Source organism: Abrus precatorius, unplaced genomic scaffold, assembly GCF_003935025.1.
Source record: "Abrus precatorius isolate BTA unplaced genomic scaffold, Abrus_2018 Scaffold9, whole genome shotgun sequence".
In the NCBI taxonomy this organism is placed as follows: domain Eukaryota; kingdom Viridiplantae; phylum Streptophyta; class Magnoliopsida; order Fabales; family Fabaceae; genus Abrus; species Abrus precatorius.
Genome location: NW_020874439.1, coordinates 21,930,253 through 21,948,463, shown reverse-complemented (window position 1 = coordinate 21,948,463; position 18,211 = coordinate 21,930,253). Strand labels below are relative to the sequence as shown.

Genomic DNA, 18,211 nt, shown 5'->3' with positions numbered 1-18,211 from the left:
TGAGAGGTCAGCGCTTCAAGGCTTCCTTGCTTGCTTTGCTTCCTGTGCTAAGCAACCTAACGTTGTTGTTTCAGGTTGCGTGTGTTATGCTCTAATTCCATTCCTGTTTTGTGCATGTTAGGCACAAGGGAATCTCACTACCCTCTTAACCATCTCCTTAAAAAGAGGAAAGAAAGAGAATCCACTAAGCGGGTGAACAAAAGATATAAAAGCAAAGCTAGTCAACAATTCCATGCCATTATGTAGTTCCCTTTCTCTTTGCCTTTGAATGTGTTCCCTTTTCTCTTTGTGGGGTGTCTGTTGTGTTGTGATGATGCTTGTGTTGGCTTGTGTCTTCTAGTACTACGGCTGTTCAAGGTTTCCACTTGCTGATAGCTGGAAGGTTTATCTTATTATAGGTTCTTGTGGCAAGTGCTTCAAGGTTCAATTATTTGTTTGAATCTATCATCAGAAGCTTGTTTGTGAAGGCAAAAAAAGAAACACAACTGGAAGCAAGATGTGGCAAAGAAACCACAAGTCTTCAGAGGAGAGGAAACTGGAGCTTAGGCTTGGTCCACCTGGTGAGGAGTCTCTCAATGAAAGCATAAAAAATGGCAACATAGGAAGAGATGAATCATCATCACTCCCGCTTGGTTACTTCTCAACTCAGAAAATTTCTACTTCTGACAAACCAGGTCCAGGTGGGGTTATATTGCCCCCTGTGTGGCCTTCCACATCCTACCATCACCACAGTCAACACCAGGCTAAAGCTTCATCATTTCTTAGGCTTCCATCAAGCCCGAAAAACATGCTAGTGATGGGAAAGGATGTGTCACAGCCCTGTTGCTTAGACTTGCAGGTTGCAGAGAAAAAAGAATTCAGACCCTCTTCTTCATATACAGCTGTGTCCAAAAGGTAATCCTGCTTTTCTCTGTTGTATATATTATATATTTTATTTTCAACTTTTTATAGAGTATATTCATTCATAGAGCCATCTTTGATATTGTTGTATCCATGCAAAGTTCTGTATTTCCACAGTTTTTAGATAATAATGTTATATTATGAAGCTTTTCATTATTGTTAATTGCAAGTTGTAACATAATTTCTGAATATTTGCTCAGCCATAACAATCATCATTCAATCTTTGCTGGCTTTTTAATTTTCATTTGTAATCCATGCCATGCTAACTTCAGAGATGCCTACATCTGATTACTGATGCTATCTGTCATTTTGTATGTGGCTCCATTATCTATCAAATTTTGACATTGGCATGGCATGTGAATAACTGATCCTACTTCTATTTTCTTCCCTTTCTTCACTCTTCTTCCACTGTCTCTTTTGGCCCCTCTTGGTTAAAGGGTAATTTTGCTTGCGTGGTGGGTTCTGAATATGAGAAATTGAATGCTTACTGAATTGTATGTTTATGCTGATACTGATGTGCTTTGCTTTTGTCTTATTCATAGTGTAGTGCTTATTATTTTTACTGTTCATTTTCATGCCTAACTTTGTATATGGACCCACCAAAAACAGAAATGCTTCTGGGCCAGTAGTGGGTTGGCCACCAATTCGTTCATTTAGGAAGAACATTGCTAGTGGAAGCTCTTCTAAACTGCCATCTGGGTCCCAACAACATCATCAACATGTTGTTCCAGACAAGTTTGCTAGTCACAAACCTACTCACAACTCTGGTAAAGGCTTGTTTGTGAAGATCAATATGGATGGAGTTCCCATTGGGAGAAAAGTGGACATCAGTGCTTATGATAGCTATGAAAAGCTTTCCTCAGCTGTTGATGAGCTCTTTAGAGGCCTCCTTTCAGGTAATATTTGTAGCCATATATTTCAATCCATGTGTCCCGTGTGGTCAATTTAATAACATTTTTTTATTCATTTGTTGTTGACATAATTGTTTGAATATGGGAATTTGTTTCTTTGTGTATGGAATTTAGCCTTGATTGCTATTATCCTTTTGTTAGCTACACTCTTTGACTAACTAGTGATCAAGATGTTATCAACCTTTCAACCTCCTGATATAAAATCCCAACCTTGATCTATTGCAATTGAATTTCCATTAGCTTATAGTCATTTTTTTTTCACCTAACAAATTCTTTAATGTAAAATTTATATGTTACATTTTATACATATTTGCTTTCAATTTATTTTTTATTCTTTTGTTATGTTTTTAAACTCACTTCTAGATTGTCATAATGAAACTTGATGCAGAGATGAATTTATCTCACATTATCTCTTCCCGCTGCTGTTCTGCTCAAAGAGATTCCTCTGCTAGTGGAATTCAAAACAAGGAAGAGGAAGAGAAAATGAATATGGGTTTATTGGTTGGAAGTGGGGAATATACTCTTGTTTATGAGGATAATGAAGGAGACCGGATGCTAGTTGGGGATGTGCCATGGCAGTAAGTATCTTATCAATATGGTGAATCTGATGCATTTTTATCTTACTCTATTCAATATTATATTCCACCACAAGAGTTTGGAGCCAATATAAATATTTCATAATTAGGTAGCATATATTAAATAAGAAGAATGAATTTGAATCATTAAATTTTATTATGAATGATTAATATTAAAATATAAATATTATGTGATATTTTACAAAAATTAAATTACTTCTAAAAATGATCATATAATTTAATTTACCTTTTAATTTTTATCAATCATATATAATTGTAGAACTTAAATATACTCTTCTTGTTCTCGTATAGAAAGTCTTTTTCAATTTTTGCTGGGATAGATAGTGGGATCCGGATTGTCTCCAGTTTTTTTTCCGCTTAAGCAAAAAAATTCGCTTAAGTGAAAATGGGTTATTTTCGCTTAAAATCATGACAAAATAGTTTAAGCCAATTTTTATAAAACAAATGGCTTAAGCGAAAAAAAATAGCTTAAGCAAAAAATGGCTTAAGCGAAAATAATAGGCTTAAGCGAAAAATGGACAGAGAGTTTTAATTTTCACTCAATTTTCTCTTCTCCTTCTCCCTAAATATAACATTTCCTCATCAACCTCCATATTCAACTTTCTTTTTTCTCTTATACTTAACTCTTCTCTTTCCCTCTTAACTCTCTTTTTCTTCAACTTCATATCTGACTCCTCTTCTCATTCTCACCTCACCCAATACCCATCTTTCCTTCTTTTATCTATACTCAACTTTTCACTTTCTTCTTCCTCCACTGCCAAAATTTTTTTTATGCAAAATTAGCTTAAGCTAATTTTCCTAACTTAAGCGAATTGTATATTCGCTTAAGCAAATTATTTTATCTTAAGTGAATTTTGTGTGTTTGAAGATATGAAGGTTGAGTGTAGAGAAAAGAAAGAATTAAGAATGGATGTAGACAAGGAGAGCGATTGATATAGTAGTGACGGTGGAAGAAGAGGAAATTGAAGAGTTGAGTATAGAGAAAAAAGGGAGAGATAGGTATTTGGTGATGTGAGAATGAGAAAAGGAGGAGAGGAGTTAGGTATGAGGTTGAAGGAAAAGAGGGTTAGGAGGAAAAAAGAAGAGTTAAGTATAAGAGAAAAAAGAAAGTTGAATATGGAGATTAAAGGAGGTTGAATATGGAGGTTGAGGAGGAAATGTTATGTTTAGGGGGAAAGAGAAGAGAAAATTGAGTGAAAATTAAAACTCTCTGACTATTTTTCGCTTAAGCCTATTATTTTCGCTTAAGCCATTTGTTTTATAAAAATTAACTTAAGCCATTTTGTCATGATTTTAAGCGAAAATAACCCATTTTCGTTTAAGCTAATTTTTTCGCTTAAGCGAAAAAAGAACTGGATGTCTAGTTCCCGCCTAAACTGGAGACAATTCGGATCTATAGATAGTGATACCAAGCACTACATGCCATGCAATGACTTTTTCTTACGTGAAAACACAAAACTATAAAGAAAATAACTCTTGCAGTTGGATTTTCCCTATGATACAATTTTCATGTGTTTGCTTGGCAGCATGTTTGTGTCAACAGTGAAGAGGCTGAGGGTGTTGAAGAGTTGTGATCTTCCTGCTTTTACCCTTCAATTGGAGGCTTCAACTTAACTGAGAAGAATGAGTTCATTATTCCCCCACGGTTTTGTTTTGGTTGTGATCAATGGTTGAAGTCAACTAGCTAAACCACTTGGCTTGGCAATGAGAGATGAAGGATGGGGCTGTTTGAGGCCTTATTCCATGATGAAACTTGAAGTGTTTTTATTTGACTTTTTACTTTTTGCTTGTCAGTGTTGAAGATCAGGGAATGAAATGTTCAACTTAAAAGTTAAATTGTATGAATTTATCTTGTTCCTAGTGATGATATGAATTGTTTGTGCATTGTAAAAATATAAGTAAGGAAATCTTGATGGATATGTGCACTCATGGTTTACTGTGAGTTTCCATTAACTTGTGTTGGCTTGTATATTCTTATAACATGTTCACAAAAAGGGTGGGAAACTCCATAAGGGTACATGATTTTGGTTTCAATCTAAAATTGATTTGCTCTTAAAACCATGTTTGACTAGAAGTGAAAAAAAAAAAAAAAACCGTAATTTTTCCGTTGAGTTGATAATTCTATATTAAAATTTACTTCAAATTTTGAGATAATTTTTTAAAAATTTAAATCACTTCACTTTAAATTTAATTTTGATTTAAATTATTATTTTTTATCAAGTTTATAATCACTCAACTAAACATACATCGAATCACTTTCATTGCCCTGTATATAGGGTTGTTTATTGTATCATTTTCATCTGAATATCATAAAATGTATTCAACTTGTTTGAGTGAGCATTTACGAACTTAATTTTATAAAATTAATTTTAGATAAACTGATTTAAAAAATCACTTTTAGATGCGTAATAATCAATATATCAGCAAAGTAAAATCAAAATCATGAAGACATTATATCAATACGTATGGTAGTCGTTTTTTTCTACCAAAGAAAAAAACCACAAACTATGGGTTGCATTCGTCAAAATGAAGGTTTTGGATGAAAATTGATTTTGAAAAATTATCTAACTGCTACAATTTTCCAAACACGATGACACCCACTTAACATGATTTTAAGGGTCTAAACTTCTTTAAAAACTTTCAATAATTTCAATTTTATTTTCTGAGTTTTTTATAAGCTAACAATTTTAGTTCCTAACGATTCTGTGACTGTATATTGACACGAAGTAATATTTTATCTAGTTACATCATTAAAGATAAAAAACATATTGAATTTTTTTAAAATGACAAACTAAAATAAAACATATTTTTAGAAGAACCAAAACCAAAATTTTACAAAAATATATTTTTTATGACAAAAGTCTCTCAACTCTAAAATTAAAATACTAGCGATTCACGCAATTTAATATCAATTTGATGAAACATTGAAGTGGATTTGGTAATCTGTAATTCTCATGTTTGGGGAATTGACTTAGTACTAAGTGGTGTAATTTGGAGCCTTTAATCACGTAAATAATAATGGACGATATGGTCAATAGTTAATTGCCCAAGGACATGCAACAAATATCTATGCTTCATGTTTCACAGTTTTAAACAACTGTTCAAGTGGAGTGGATTTAGTTTGTATATTCTTATTAGTTGTTAAATTTTTTAATAAAATTTTATTATTTTTAATAAATTTTAACTAATAAAAAAAGTTTGAAAAGGATGCAACAAGCACGCAATTGACCTTTTACTTTCCCTCTTTTTACCGACAACGTGCATTTGTTTCGCAAATTTTATAGAATGACACTTTTTTTCTTTCTTGAAATAAAGAGTCAATTTCATTTCTAAAAAAATCATTAAATTTATTTTTGTTCTTAAATAGACACCCAATAGAGTGATATCACCTAAATAAGGGTAAGCCCCATACCATTTAATGAGTTTTGCATAAACATTATTGAATTATATATAATAACTTTAAAAACTCATAATTAAAGAATAATATATTTGGAATTGAATTAAAATAGCATGATCGGTTTTATAAGGATTTTTTTTTTGGTCGATAAGGAACGCCGTTTGATGCTTCATGTTGGACAGCAGACCCATTAAGGTGCGATGATGGGCTCGGCGTGGGCCATGTAAAATTGGAATTTTGAAGCAGTACCAGAAAATTTATTTATCTTAGTATTTTAAGCAAGGTTGTTAAACTCATAATAATTGAATAAAGTTTAATAATAAAGTTAAAATCATGCTTAAACAATCAAATCATATAAAATTAATAATAATAGTATAATAATTTTGATGTCATAATTACAAATGTAATGCTTCACAACTTGTCGAAGAAGAAAAAAATTAGTGTTCTAATTCTAAATGGTGTTATTTTGGGGGGGAAAAAATTGTAGTCTTACCCTTTGTTTTATTAAACTCGCAAAATTAGGTATGAATTCATGAGTTTATCCAATTCACTTAAATTTATTCAAAAATAAGTTTACGTGTGATTTGACATAGATTATAAACTCGTAAAACTTTGAGTTAAATAGAGTTTAACGAGCATGATTTAACAATTTGCGTTAGACACATTTATAACATTTGCTATGTCTATAATATAAAAACTCACATTCACTTTTAATACTTTGTATTTTATATGTTACGTTGTAATTATATTTTGTTTTATGATTTTACAAACTTATTGTGCAAAGTGTCTAACTGTCTATGTGTTATCATATCTGTATCAGTTTTATTTATAATTGATTAGTGACTTATTAGGACCAACCGTGTTAAAAAAATATTATTAGTGTGTTTATCTTTTATTACAAATTTCAAATAATTATTTAAGCAAAGAAAATATAAAAGATTAAAAGCATGCTCTAACTTTTTTTGGTAAATCATATTTTAAAAATTTTCAGGCTGAAACCCAAAATAAGCACTTATTAGTGCAAAACTGCAAGTCATGACAATAACCTAGTGCCGATGGAGTGGACCGCATTCAATTTTATTGTGATGCACGTATTAGGTCAATGTCAATGTCAATGTCTAGTTCTTATAATATTATAAAATGTTACACTTTCTCTTTTCTTTTTATATGTGTGTGTATGTTTTAGTAATTTCTTATAATATTATTCTTAACAATTTAATACAAATTTAATAAAAATTAACAAATAAGTGAGATGTTGATTAGTATAATAAATAAAATATAATATAAAATTAAATAATACTTTAATAGCAAAAATAAATAGACAATATTTTTTTATAAAAAATTAATTTTTTTTTTATTTTTGTACAAAACCTTAAATGTAAAAAAGGGACAGAGTAATAATTTAGAGAAGAAAAGTCAAAATATAAATTAGCTTAGCTCATTGCAATTCAATACGTACCCTGTGTAATTGATGCAACCTTAATTACTATTTATAAACCAACCAGCCTCCATGACTTGACATACATATATATACACAATTCTTTCGCCATTAAAATTGGGTTTTAATATAGTTGAATGTATTCATTATTGTAGAGCATAAGTTATTAATCTCTTAAATTAGTTCAGTTGATCAAGACAAAAATTATAGGTATACGTAATTTAATCTCTCATAATGTTTTTTTTTTTTTTTTCATTTTTTCCTTTTTTCTTATAATATGTAAATAAGTTTATCTTTTAAAAAAAGTAAAAGGTTTTTATTTTAAAATAAAACATTAATAAATTATAATTTCTTATTTAAATTGAAATACTTCTATCATTAGTTATCAAGTCAGCTTTTTCTTTATCATAAATTTTCTTCCAAAATGAGAAGATGAAAGGTTGTACACATTGATAGGACTATCACGTTGAGTTGACTCATGGGACTAATTTCTTTACAACATTTCTGAAAAAATGTTTGATGGAATTTTATTAAAAACCCCAACAAGTAGTGTTTGGGTAACGTAAATGAGCTTCTTAGAAGCAATTAATTAATCAACTCCTGCTTCTTGTCACAACATATCTCAAGCATATAGCTACTAGCTACACTCTTAATTTTGTCATTAAAACTTACCAAAACCAAAGACCCTCTATGTTGTAAGGAACGCTAAATAGGGGAAACTTATCATGCAATGGTGATGGGCATTCTCAGACAAGATCCAAGTGTTGTGGGACTTTAGAACCAAAATTATCAAAGAAGAGAATTATGGGTGAGAGAGAATGATATTAAATAGTAGAATTGCACATCTTGCTGAAGCATATTATTCATCAACACATACTAAATACAAAAAAACAATACCCAAACTTGAGTGCTTTTTGCTTAATTTAATACCATGATGAAACGTAAATAATGAGTTGTAGTGTGATGATGCTTCGTACACATGCTCTGGCTTGGGGTTGTGTTCAATGATTTATGCTTGCAAGAGCTTCACATGCAACCCACGTCACCAATGGCCCCATCTTATTCTGATGAACCTTTTATTTCATATAATTTTGTTCCACGTATTAGGTTGATTAGGTATTATATCTAAGAGTTTTAAACATATTTTAATAACACTTGAAAACGATTCCCTTTCATGATGATATGATATGGTGCATCTATTTTTCAAATAGTCGTTTAAATGTTTTTGAGAGATGCTTGTTTATAAGAGTGAGAGATACTTTTTATTAATTTAACATTTCAGTAACCAAAAGTGTTGTGTTTTAGTTTTTAAATTTTTAATATTAATTTAGTTTCTTAATAATGTAAAGTATCATTACTTTATTTTTTAATTGTAAAATATTATTAGATTATATTAGATCATAAACTAATAAGTATACAGTATTCGTTTATTTTAATGTAAGGGGAAACATTTTTGAACAATCGGTTTAATGATAACTAAAGACACTTATACTGAAAACGAAGGTTTGTTTTATTAACTATAAATGCTGTATCTACCCACTGATTTTGAAACCCTGCACAAATCCTCTTCATACGTGAAAATTTATTCATGTTATTGTTTATTTATATGTATTTTTTTAAAGTTTCCCGACTATTTTTCAAATTATAAGTACACTATACAATTTTACAGACTAGTTTGACTTAAAAAATATTAAATATTAACTATTTACATAATTTTAACTTAAAAATTTGATTAATTCATCAAGTCCAGATATAATAAAATATTTTAAAATTATCTTTTGTCTTATCAATTTAAATATAAAACCTATTTCTTATGTATAATTATCATAATAATTAGTTATCCATATAAAATTATATATGTATTTTAACTAATCTAAGCGCGCAAAACCATCCTTTTGAAAAGCAACGTTGAGATCTGTGTCCCACGTGCGGGCCTCACACGAGTCCCCCATTTTATGTCTCTCTAATATGTCGGCTTTCTACAGTGTCAACTTTGTGCCCACTTACTATAATACCATTACCACTTTAGTTGAGTTTTGCTACATTTTTTTAATTGTTTAATAATATTTCTACTCATAATAAAATAAATATTAAATAATATATATCATCTTAAAGCTATAAAAATTATAAGTATGAAAAGCAAAGAGTTTTAGAATTATTTCTTCAAGTTATATCCAATAATTCTTCTTAAAATAATTTTAAATCTTCTTATTTCTTATGTTTATATTTTTTTGTTATTAAATGAATAAATTATTATTATTATTATTATTATTATCTAAATTTAATAACAATAAATGTATATCCTTTTTTATTCAATGTCTACTTTATAATATTATAGAAAATTTATTAGAGAGTTATACATGAGGATAATTATAGTAATTTCAGAATTAATGCTTCGTTTGAAAAAAAAAAAACTATGAAATAAAATCACCTGATTTATATTATTTATGTTTTAAATAGCAATATTGTTATGAGATAAGTTGATATTAATAAATTATTTTTGTGTATGTCTGATTTGCGGGGTGAATTTCTTGTCAAGGTGTAGAGTTAATCTGGTTAGTGTTCAAAGTAGCATGTTTAAGCTGAAGTAATGTAAATCCAAATACTTGTTTTATATATTAGATTAATATTCTTAGTCATACACTTTTTTATATTATGATTAATATTCAGATACTTATTTTGTAAATTATTTTTTGAAAAATATTTACTTGTTAAAACACAATCACAATAAATATATTTAATTTAATGATTTTAAACTTTTATGTAATTAACATTTCTCTTGAGAGGATATCTCAGATTGTCAATATCAATAATAAATTTATTTTAAAAAATAAAAAAGTCCTTAATTTTATTGCATCATTTAGGTAAGAAAAAGCGAGTTGACAAATGAAAAAGACAAAAAAAAGTGAAAAGTCGAACCAGTTCTTTTTAATTATTATTATTTTCTTAACTCTCGGCCTTTTATCTTTTTCTTTAGATATTGGTCCATGTTTTTTTTAATAATAAAAATATTCTAAATTATGAATTTATAATTTTAAATTTTAATTTCAGTGCATTGTTAAAATTGAACTGAAAAATGTTTAATTCAGCTTTAGTTTAGTATTTCGTATGCTTCTTGATTTATAACAGGGACTACAGTATTACTTAATTAATTTTTAATATGCATAAAAATATCAATAAAAATATGTACGTAACAAAATTTCATTAAAAAGCATAATATATTACAAAATTTTGTATATTACATGAATCGATGTTTAATTTGTTGTTTTAACTCTGGTTCACTTTATTACGTACTTCGTAAAGTCACAGACAGAGTGAGGTAAGAATAGACCACGAAGCAGAGAATCATATCTCACACTCTCTGTGTCGGTTTCGGCGAGTCAAACAACCGAAGGGTCAACGCATTCTACATTATAATGGCCGAGTCTCCGATTATTTGAGAAGTCCTCGGCGAGGTTTTGGTCGCATTGGAGACCCTTTTCTGTCACCAAAATTGTCCTTTTCCTTTGCTTATTGCCAGCTATTCGCTGTATAGTGCCTTCGCTTTTCCGTAACTACATGTTTATTTCCCATAATATCCTCACACCAAAAAAATCTCACAGGCATTATTAATATACATATATATTCTAAAATTTTTACTGTAACGTAGGACTAGAACATTTATGAAACAAGATTTTTGCTTATGGGTCCTGTGTTTGTTTGATTACCCAATGAATTCTTTTTGTTCCCCCCACAGTTAATACTTATAAGTTCATATACACCTCTAATAATACCTACCGTTAATGTGCATATTTATATGTATCTAAATTATTATTGTTACAAAGCCTATTATCAATGTTGTAAATGTTGATGAACAGCTATATTTTTTTAAAAAACTTTAAGTCATCATAATTAATTAGCATAATCAAATTTGAAAGTGATACAAACAAGCTCTTAATTAATAGTCTTTATGACCAAAAAAAAATGTTTTGTGAAATTTAGCAAAGATACTTAAGTAAATAATGAATACCATTCAAAAAAGAATAACTTGATTAAAATAAATAGACAATTGACAATGAGATTTACTTGCTCTTACCTTAATTATGATCTTATCTTACAATTAGAAGTTGAATTTGGTTCGTTTATTTGCAAAGAATAGAAGGAAGGGTGAAAGTGTCAAAAGAGAAGTATCTTGAAACATATGGCCTATGGAGGGTGTGGTGGGTGGTTCTGAAAGTTGCCTCTTTGCAGGTCGCTTTCTCTTTTTACTGTGTCCAGTAAGCAGTTTACCAGACAGAGTGAGTAGTAGATTACTAGATTGTTACTTACACATACAAATGCTGTCTTTACACTCCCTTCATTCCTTTCTTCTTCGTCCCTTCAACTTCAAACCCCCTTAGGCCTTTGTTGGTAGTACCACACCACCTTTTTTCTTCTTCTATTCCAGGACTCTCATTTTACCATTCTTTTGTTTTCTTATTTTTGTTATCTTTCGGTTTCATCAAATTGTTAAAGAAGAAAGAACAAAAACATGTTCTTTTGAGCTGGAGCATTAAAATCCCATGACTTCGCTTTCTAGTTCCTGCTTAATCTGGATGCTCCCTTTGGTTTTTCTTAGCTGAATTTGTGGGTTGCGCCATTTTCCTTCAAACTTAGATCAAGTTGATTCCTTTATCTTGCTTCTTCTTACTTTCCCTGGATCAAGCTCGTTTATTTACGTTCTCTGAGTTCAAAGCTGTTTCGGTTCCAATAATTTCAGCGACCCTTTTAATCAAAATTCTTTGAAGTGTTTCCAAGCAATGATTTTTGTACGAAAATTCAATTGGGAGTTGCTTCTCTTTGTGCTGATTTCGTTTCACTTTCACTTCTCCACTTGTTATCCCATGGAACCCATGAACTGTACGGACACAAGCCGTGTTTGCACTTCTTTCTTGGCCTTTAAGCCTGAAGAAAATCAGACACTGGCGGTGATTGAGAGCATGTTTGATGTGTTACCTGGTGACATCACTGTTGAAGGCAATGGGTGGGGTTACATGTTCATAAGGAAGAACTGTTCTTGTGCTGCTGGTATCAAGAAATATGTGACCAACACTACTTTCACTGTGAAATCCAATGAAGGGTTGGTGTATGAAATGGTGATGGATGCCTATGATGGCCTTGCTTTTCTTCCCAACACTACTAGGAGGGCAAAGAATGGTGCTGTTGTGTCACTGAGGTTGTTTTGTGGTTGCTCCAGTGGACTTTGGAACTATCTGGTGAGTTATGTGATGAGAGATGGGGACAGTGTTGAATCCTTGGCAAGCAGGTTTGGGGTTAGTATGGATAGCATTGAGACTGTGAATGGCATCGATAATCCTGATAATGTCACTGTTGGTTCACTTTATTATATACCCATGGATTCGGGTTAGTCCTTCCTTGCAATCTTCTTCAATTCTTTTCTTGGAATATGCCTGTGTGTGTATGTTTATTTAGGTACTTATATATCTGAGAGGGGTGTTCGATTAAACTTTAGTTCTATATTGCTTAATGCTGTGGCTTATTGTTTGTTCGTTACAACTGCTAGATGGGATGTGACAATTGGAGGTTGTGTGAAAAGGGATTTGTGAAAAGTGGCTGAATATAGTGCTTTTTTAGCTTTCTAATTTTAAGGTGTTTAGAGATAGGGTACACATGTGACGATGATGTTTACATGTAACAAACTGACTATCAAGTGAAAGTGATTTCGCATATGTAGTTGGGAATTGGGAAAATCCTTTGTTTGTCATGAGTGGTAGCATTTAATGTGTTGAGAGGTTCATGCATGTATGTGACATACCTTTTACCTCATATCAATTACTAGAAATTTAAAACAGAGCATTGACTATTTTTTGTGCATTGATGAATTAGACAAGTAACTAGACTGGAGGGAAGTTTTAAACCTGGGATTTTTCTTTCAACCTTCTCTTTTCTCCAAGGACTGTCGCATTCTGTTTCCAAATGATATAAATTTTAATATTAAATCAATAGTTAATTGTTGTTATACGGTGGTTTATGTTAGTGTCTCCATGCAGAGTAAAAACTGAAGAATGTCCTATTTTCTATATTGACAATGTCAATCTGTCTTAGACCTGGAGCTTAAGTTAAAGAACGTTATTGTGGATTATATTTTAGTTTCTCTACGTATTTGGGACAAATATGACTGGTTTCTTTGAGGGAATGGATTTGCTACATATGCTGTTTAATTTTGGAGGATATGCATTGGACAGCATTCATTTTTCTTGAATTGACCAAATTGAAACTGCTCATTCAAATATCTGTCTATATCCTCTGCTTCATTGTTTTACATGTATCGGATTTATCTATATTCCCTGTTCATTGGATTCATGAAAATATTACTAGGTGCCTTCAAATCTTGAATGCAATTTGATCATTTCACTGGATTGCAGTTCCTGGTGATCCATATCCCCTGAATAATGCGGCTCCACCAGTTCCTGTTCCTGCCCCATCCGATAATAACTTTTCAGGTATTGATCAACATATGCTGTAAAAGGAAAAATAACTTTTCCTTTGGCTTGTAGTTTGTCTGTTTTCTTAATGTAAATACTAAACCTAGTTAGAATTTTCTAGTTATTTGTGCAATGATAGAATATGCACTTTATTTAATTATTATTTTTTTTGTTACAGCTGATCAAGTCAATCACAAGACTCATGTTCCCTATGGATGGATCGTTGGGGGTTTAGGAGTTGGTCTTTTATTGATAATATTAGCTGTAATTCTCTGTGTTTGCCTGAGATCATCAAAGTGTTTTGCTGAAGCCAAAAGTCATGAGAAAGATGCCGAGGGCAAGATCTCTCATAAATTTCATATTCTTCGGAACCCAAGTTTTTTTTGTGGTTCTGGAAGGTACATATGTGGCAAACCTGTTGACCAGAAGCAAAAAGATGGTGAATCTAGCAATCACACAATTACCATTCCCAAAGCTTCAAGTAACTAAGCTACTGATTGGATCCTCAATTTGTATTTTATACCTATGATTTCAGCTTGAAGTAATCATGTTTTGCCTGTACTGTATTGAGCATGAATGTGCATAGTTCCACTTGCAAGCTAGATCAATCCAGAGAGACACATTCACAAAGTCAGACGCTTAAAAATGAATTCTTAAATGCCAAATGCGATTATGTTATTCAAAGTTGAGGATTTAGGTTGTGCAGTTCTGCATCAATGCCTGGAAACTGTAGATATATGAATTAAGTTGATAGTGCTGAACATTCATTCGGACCTAGTTTTCATGTTAAGTTAATTGTGTTCTTGGGCACACTCCTAAAATGTTTTGTGGTCTTATTTGTTTAAAGGTTCCTTTTCAAATATACATATCTGTATTCACAACTGTATGTTTTGTTATACAACTCTGTCTACCAATATTAATGATTTGTTTTTTAAAATTGGAAGTTATGCATAATACACATACAATTATTATTGCAGCTCTAGGGCCTGACGTATTTGACATGGATAAGCCTGTAGTCTTTTCATATGAAGAGATTTTTTCCTCAACTGATGGTTTCTCAGATTCAAATCTACTTGGGCATGGAACATATGGTTCTGTTTATTATAGCCTCCTTCGCGACCAGGTTTGTTTTGCATACTTTCAGTCTCTTATAATAAGAAGTGAGCATTTTTTTTCTCATACCAATTTTGCTTAAATCCTTCTAGGAAGTTGCTATTAAAAGAATGACAGCTACTAAAACAAAAGAATTTATGTCAGAGATGAAGGTTTTATGCAAGGTTCATCATGCTAATCTGGTAATTTCTTTTTCAATCAAAATAAATGATATGCTTTGATTTCGAAGACAATTGCTTGGCCCATTTCGAAAGTCTGAGTTGTCTTTTGATTGACTTTGTCAAGGTAGAATTGATTGGCTATGCAGCTAGTCATGAAGAGCTTTTCCTGGTTTATGAATATGCTCAGAAGGGTTCACTCAGAAGCCATTTGCACGATCCTCAAAATAAGGGTAAGATTATGAAATTCAGGGTTAATCCAACTGTGTCAACAGATTACCATTTTTACTTTGAGCAATTGATTGTTTTCAATATCTGTTGTATTGGGGCAGTAGTAGGCTGTCAAGTGAAATGTGTTGAAATACTTGAACGAAACTTCTTGTAGAGTCAGTACTGAGAAAGTTCTTATGTTATTCAAAGATGAGGCTTGAATTGGTGTCAACACCCTGGACTGCCTAATTTCCATGTTTTATTGTAGGAACAAGTTTAAGCGTTGCATTTATAGTTCATGACTGATTTTTTGTGTTGCTTATAGGTCATTCCCCACTTTCTTGGATCATGAGGGTCCAGATTGCGCTTGATGCTGCTAGGGGCCTTGAATACATACATGAACACACAAAAACTCATTATGTCCACCGTGATATCAAGACAAGCAACATTTTACTTGATGCTTCTGTTAGAGCAAAGGTAATAACAAATTTATACACTCTTACATCATTTTGAAATGCTTCACATTTCTTGATTGTCATTTTTCTTGGATCTCTTTCTGTTTCTCTAGATTTCAGATTTTGGGTTAGCAAAACTTGTTGGGAAAGCAAATGAAGGAGAAATTTCAACTACTAAAGTTGTTGGTACATATGGATATCTTGCACCAGAGTAAGCAATGTGCAATATTTTTTTTTCAAATTTATTCCTCCTGCATAAAATAATATTTTTCTTTGTTATTTCTCATATTTTGCAGATATTTGAGTGATGGTCTTGCAACTACTAAAAGTGATGTATATGCATTTGGTGTTGTCCTTTTTGAGATTATATCAGGAAAGGAGGCTATTATTCGATCAGAAGGCACAATGACAAAAAATGCTGAAAGACGTTCACTGGCATCCATAGTAAGTTCTTCTTATAAGACATCATTTTGAGCAACAGTTCTACCAGCATATAGTTTTGGAAAGGATTGTAAGGATTTGAATAACTCTAGCAGTCACTCATGAATCTTGATGATGATCTCATCATGTCTTCACTAATGATTCAATGTTCAAGATTGTTAGTAGGGCTGGAAATAACCAGATTGTATTCCCCAACACTTTTCTCTGAAAAACAAATACATGTAGTAAGCCTAGTTTAGATAAACTTCTAGATAAATATTTATAAAGAAGAAAATAAAGACGTAAAATGAATAAAACATATTTTGTAAATTAAAAAAAAATTATGCACTCTAGTTTTAGTAAGATTAAATGAGCATTTCTAAAAAATTAAAAAGAGTTTAAGTTAATTTTAACACATGAGAGGAGATAAATTCATTTTGCTTCTGTTTTTTGTCTGTCATAGGTACTTATTATGAAATTTAGTCAAACTGAGCTGCAATGAAGTCCTCAGATATGTCAAAAGTGAATTTTTGTTGTCACAATATATGCGATATAACATTTTAAATTTACATATTACAATATATGCAATATAATTATTAATTGATCTGTAATAAGTCAACCTCCTGAGATGGTTGAGTTGTGTAACAACCACATACACAGAAGAGTAGAGGAGGGAGACTTGAATTACATTTGAGCCATGTGGCAATATATGCATATGGCTCAATGGATAAAAAATTTGAAGTATATTGTCAATTGATGGTAGCTTGGGACTGTGAAACCAGTATCATACTTGGTAATGATTGCATGGTTGAAGGTTAGACCTAGGTAGAGGTGAGGAGATAATGGCAAATGAAACAACCAATACATTGTATGGTTGTCCTTAGCAGGAAGTATTGCGTGAGAACTTTGTTGAATCATATGCTAATGAAATACAATCACAAACCACTTCCCTGCCTTTCACTAGAGCCTTGGGTGGGGTAGTTGGTTTAGTCAAGGAATATGCTAGATGACCTGGAAGTCCTTATCTGTCATTTGAGCATGTTGTGACTGAAGGAGTGACACAAATTTATGAAAAGTCATCCACACCAAATCTATATCTATATAGTAATTCAAAGGAATCCCATAGTTATGCTACAATTGTGTGCTTGTAGATTTCATAAAAAGTAATGGTGAATTTATTAAATAAGTTTCGGTGGATGCTACTTGTGTGCTTTTCTCAGCATCAGTTGTTTGGTTATGTATGTTCTGAAACCTTTATATTTCTTCTTATTTCATATATGATGGCATCCTTTGCAACTGTTTTCTGGGGTATTGCCTTGACATTTGTCAAATTGCAGATGTTGGCGGTTCTTAGGAACTCACCTGATTCAATGAGCATGTCAAGCCTGAGAGATTATATTGATCCAAATATGATGGATCTGTATCCCCATGATTGTGTATTTAAGGCAAGTTATTTTCTTTATTTTCACTTATTTTTCTTCTGAAGTTTGTTTAGCTCAGAGCATAATCAAAGTTAGTACTTTTAAATTCCTAACACAAGGAATGCATCCAACTGTGTAATTTAACTTCTCATAGTATGATATTATTAGTTTGAAGAAACAACGAGTCCATTTATTTTAATGTTGTGACTCATTTTTGACTTGTTGATTTGGTATATTAGATGGCCATGCTGGCAAAGCAATGTGTGGATGATGATCCCATCTTAAGACCTGATATGAGACAAGTTGTGATTTCACTCTCACAAATTCTCTTGTCTTCTGTTGAGTGGGAAGCAACACTTGCAGGGAATAGCCAAGTATTCAGTGGCCTTGTCCAGGGAAGATAAGTTACACAGCGACCATATCTCTCTTCAACATCATTCTTTTCTTGTGTATCCTGCTTCATTATACCTTCTTGGTTGGTGGGTTGATAATGATGAGTCCATAGGAACTGATGGACCTGGTGGTGGGTCAATATCTATTTTTGGCCATTTATTTTATTCAATGTTTTATGAGCTAAGCTATTCCTTGATTTTATTTAGCTTCATTCCAATATGTAGAAATTTTTTGATGTAATTTAGAGTGTGTGATGAGGATCCAAGTAAACATTTTATTGCTCTCTGATTTGTATTCATAATATAAGTTGTGATTCGACATTAATCTATGTATGT

General features: G+C 31.5%; 2 protein-coding genes across 3 annotated transcripts; both read left to right on the top strand.

Moving 5' to 3' along the window:
- The first annotated feature begins 274 nt into the window (after window positions 1–274).
- Window positions 275–4,257, top strand: LOC113850443 (auxin-responsive protein IAA18-like). 2 transcript variants are annotated; one of them, XM_027480997.1, is made up of 4 exons: window positions 275–894; window positions 1,510–1,796; window positions 2,200–2,389; window positions 3,951–4,257. In XM_027480997.1, exons 1-4 carry the CDS (start codon window positions 497–499, stop codon window positions 3,979–3,981), a joined length of 906 nt encoding a protein of 301 aa, XP_027336798.1. In that variant the 5' UTR covers window positions 275–496; the 3' UTR covers window positions 3,982–4,257. The 2 variants fall into 2 exon arrangements, with proteins under 2 accessions (XP_027336798.1, XP_027336797.1); XM_027480996.1 differs by having other exon boundaries at window positions 3,934–4,257.
- Window positions 4,258–11,532: 7,275 nt separating this feature from the next.
- On the top strand, window positions 11,533–18,130 carry LOC113849684 (lysM domain receptor-like kinase 3). Its single transcript, XM_027479761.1, has 11 exons — window positions 11,533–12,624; window positions 13,647–13,724; window positions 13,885–14,187; window positions 14,684–14,829; window positions 14,912–15,001; window positions 15,105–15,210; window positions 15,513–15,664; window positions 15,756–15,853; window positions 15,939–16,086; window positions 17,400–17,507; window positions 17,723–18,130. The coding sequence occupies exons 1-11, from the start codon at window positions 12,021–12,023 to the stop codon at window positions 17,885–17,887; spliced, it is 1,998 nt and encodes a 665-aa protein (XP_027335562.1). The 5' UTR covers window positions 11,533–12,020; the 3' UTR covers window positions 17,888–18,130.
- The last annotated feature ends 81 nt before the right edge of the window (window positions 18,131–18,211 follow it).

Bases quoted from the DNA above. Each gene is read 5' to 3' on its own strand.
- LOC113850443 (XM_027480996.1), top strand. From the start codon at position 497: ATGTGGCAAAGAAACCACAAGTCTTCAGAGGAGAGGAAACTGGAGCTT. The intron at 1,797-2,199 runs GTAATATTTGTA...AACTTGATGCAG, and splicing joins CTTTAGAGGCCTCCTTTCAG to AGATGAATTTATCTCACATT. The intron at 2,390-3,933 runs GTAAGTATCTTA...TTTGCTTGGCAG, and splicing joins GTTGGGGATGTGCCATGGCA to CATGTTTGTGTCAACAGTGA.
- LOC113849684 (XM_027479761.1), top strand. From the start codon at position 12,021: ATGATTTTTGTACGAAAATTCAATTGGGAGTTGCTTCTCTTTGTGCTG. The intron at 14,830-14,911 runs GTTTGTTTTGCA...AAATCCTTCTAG, and splicing joins ATAGCCTCCTTCGCGACCAG to GAAGTTGCTATTAAAAGAAT. The intron at 15,002-15,104 runs GTAATTTCTTTT...GACTTTGTCAAG, and splicing joins AGGTTCATCATGCTAATCTG to GTAGAATTGATTGGCTATGC.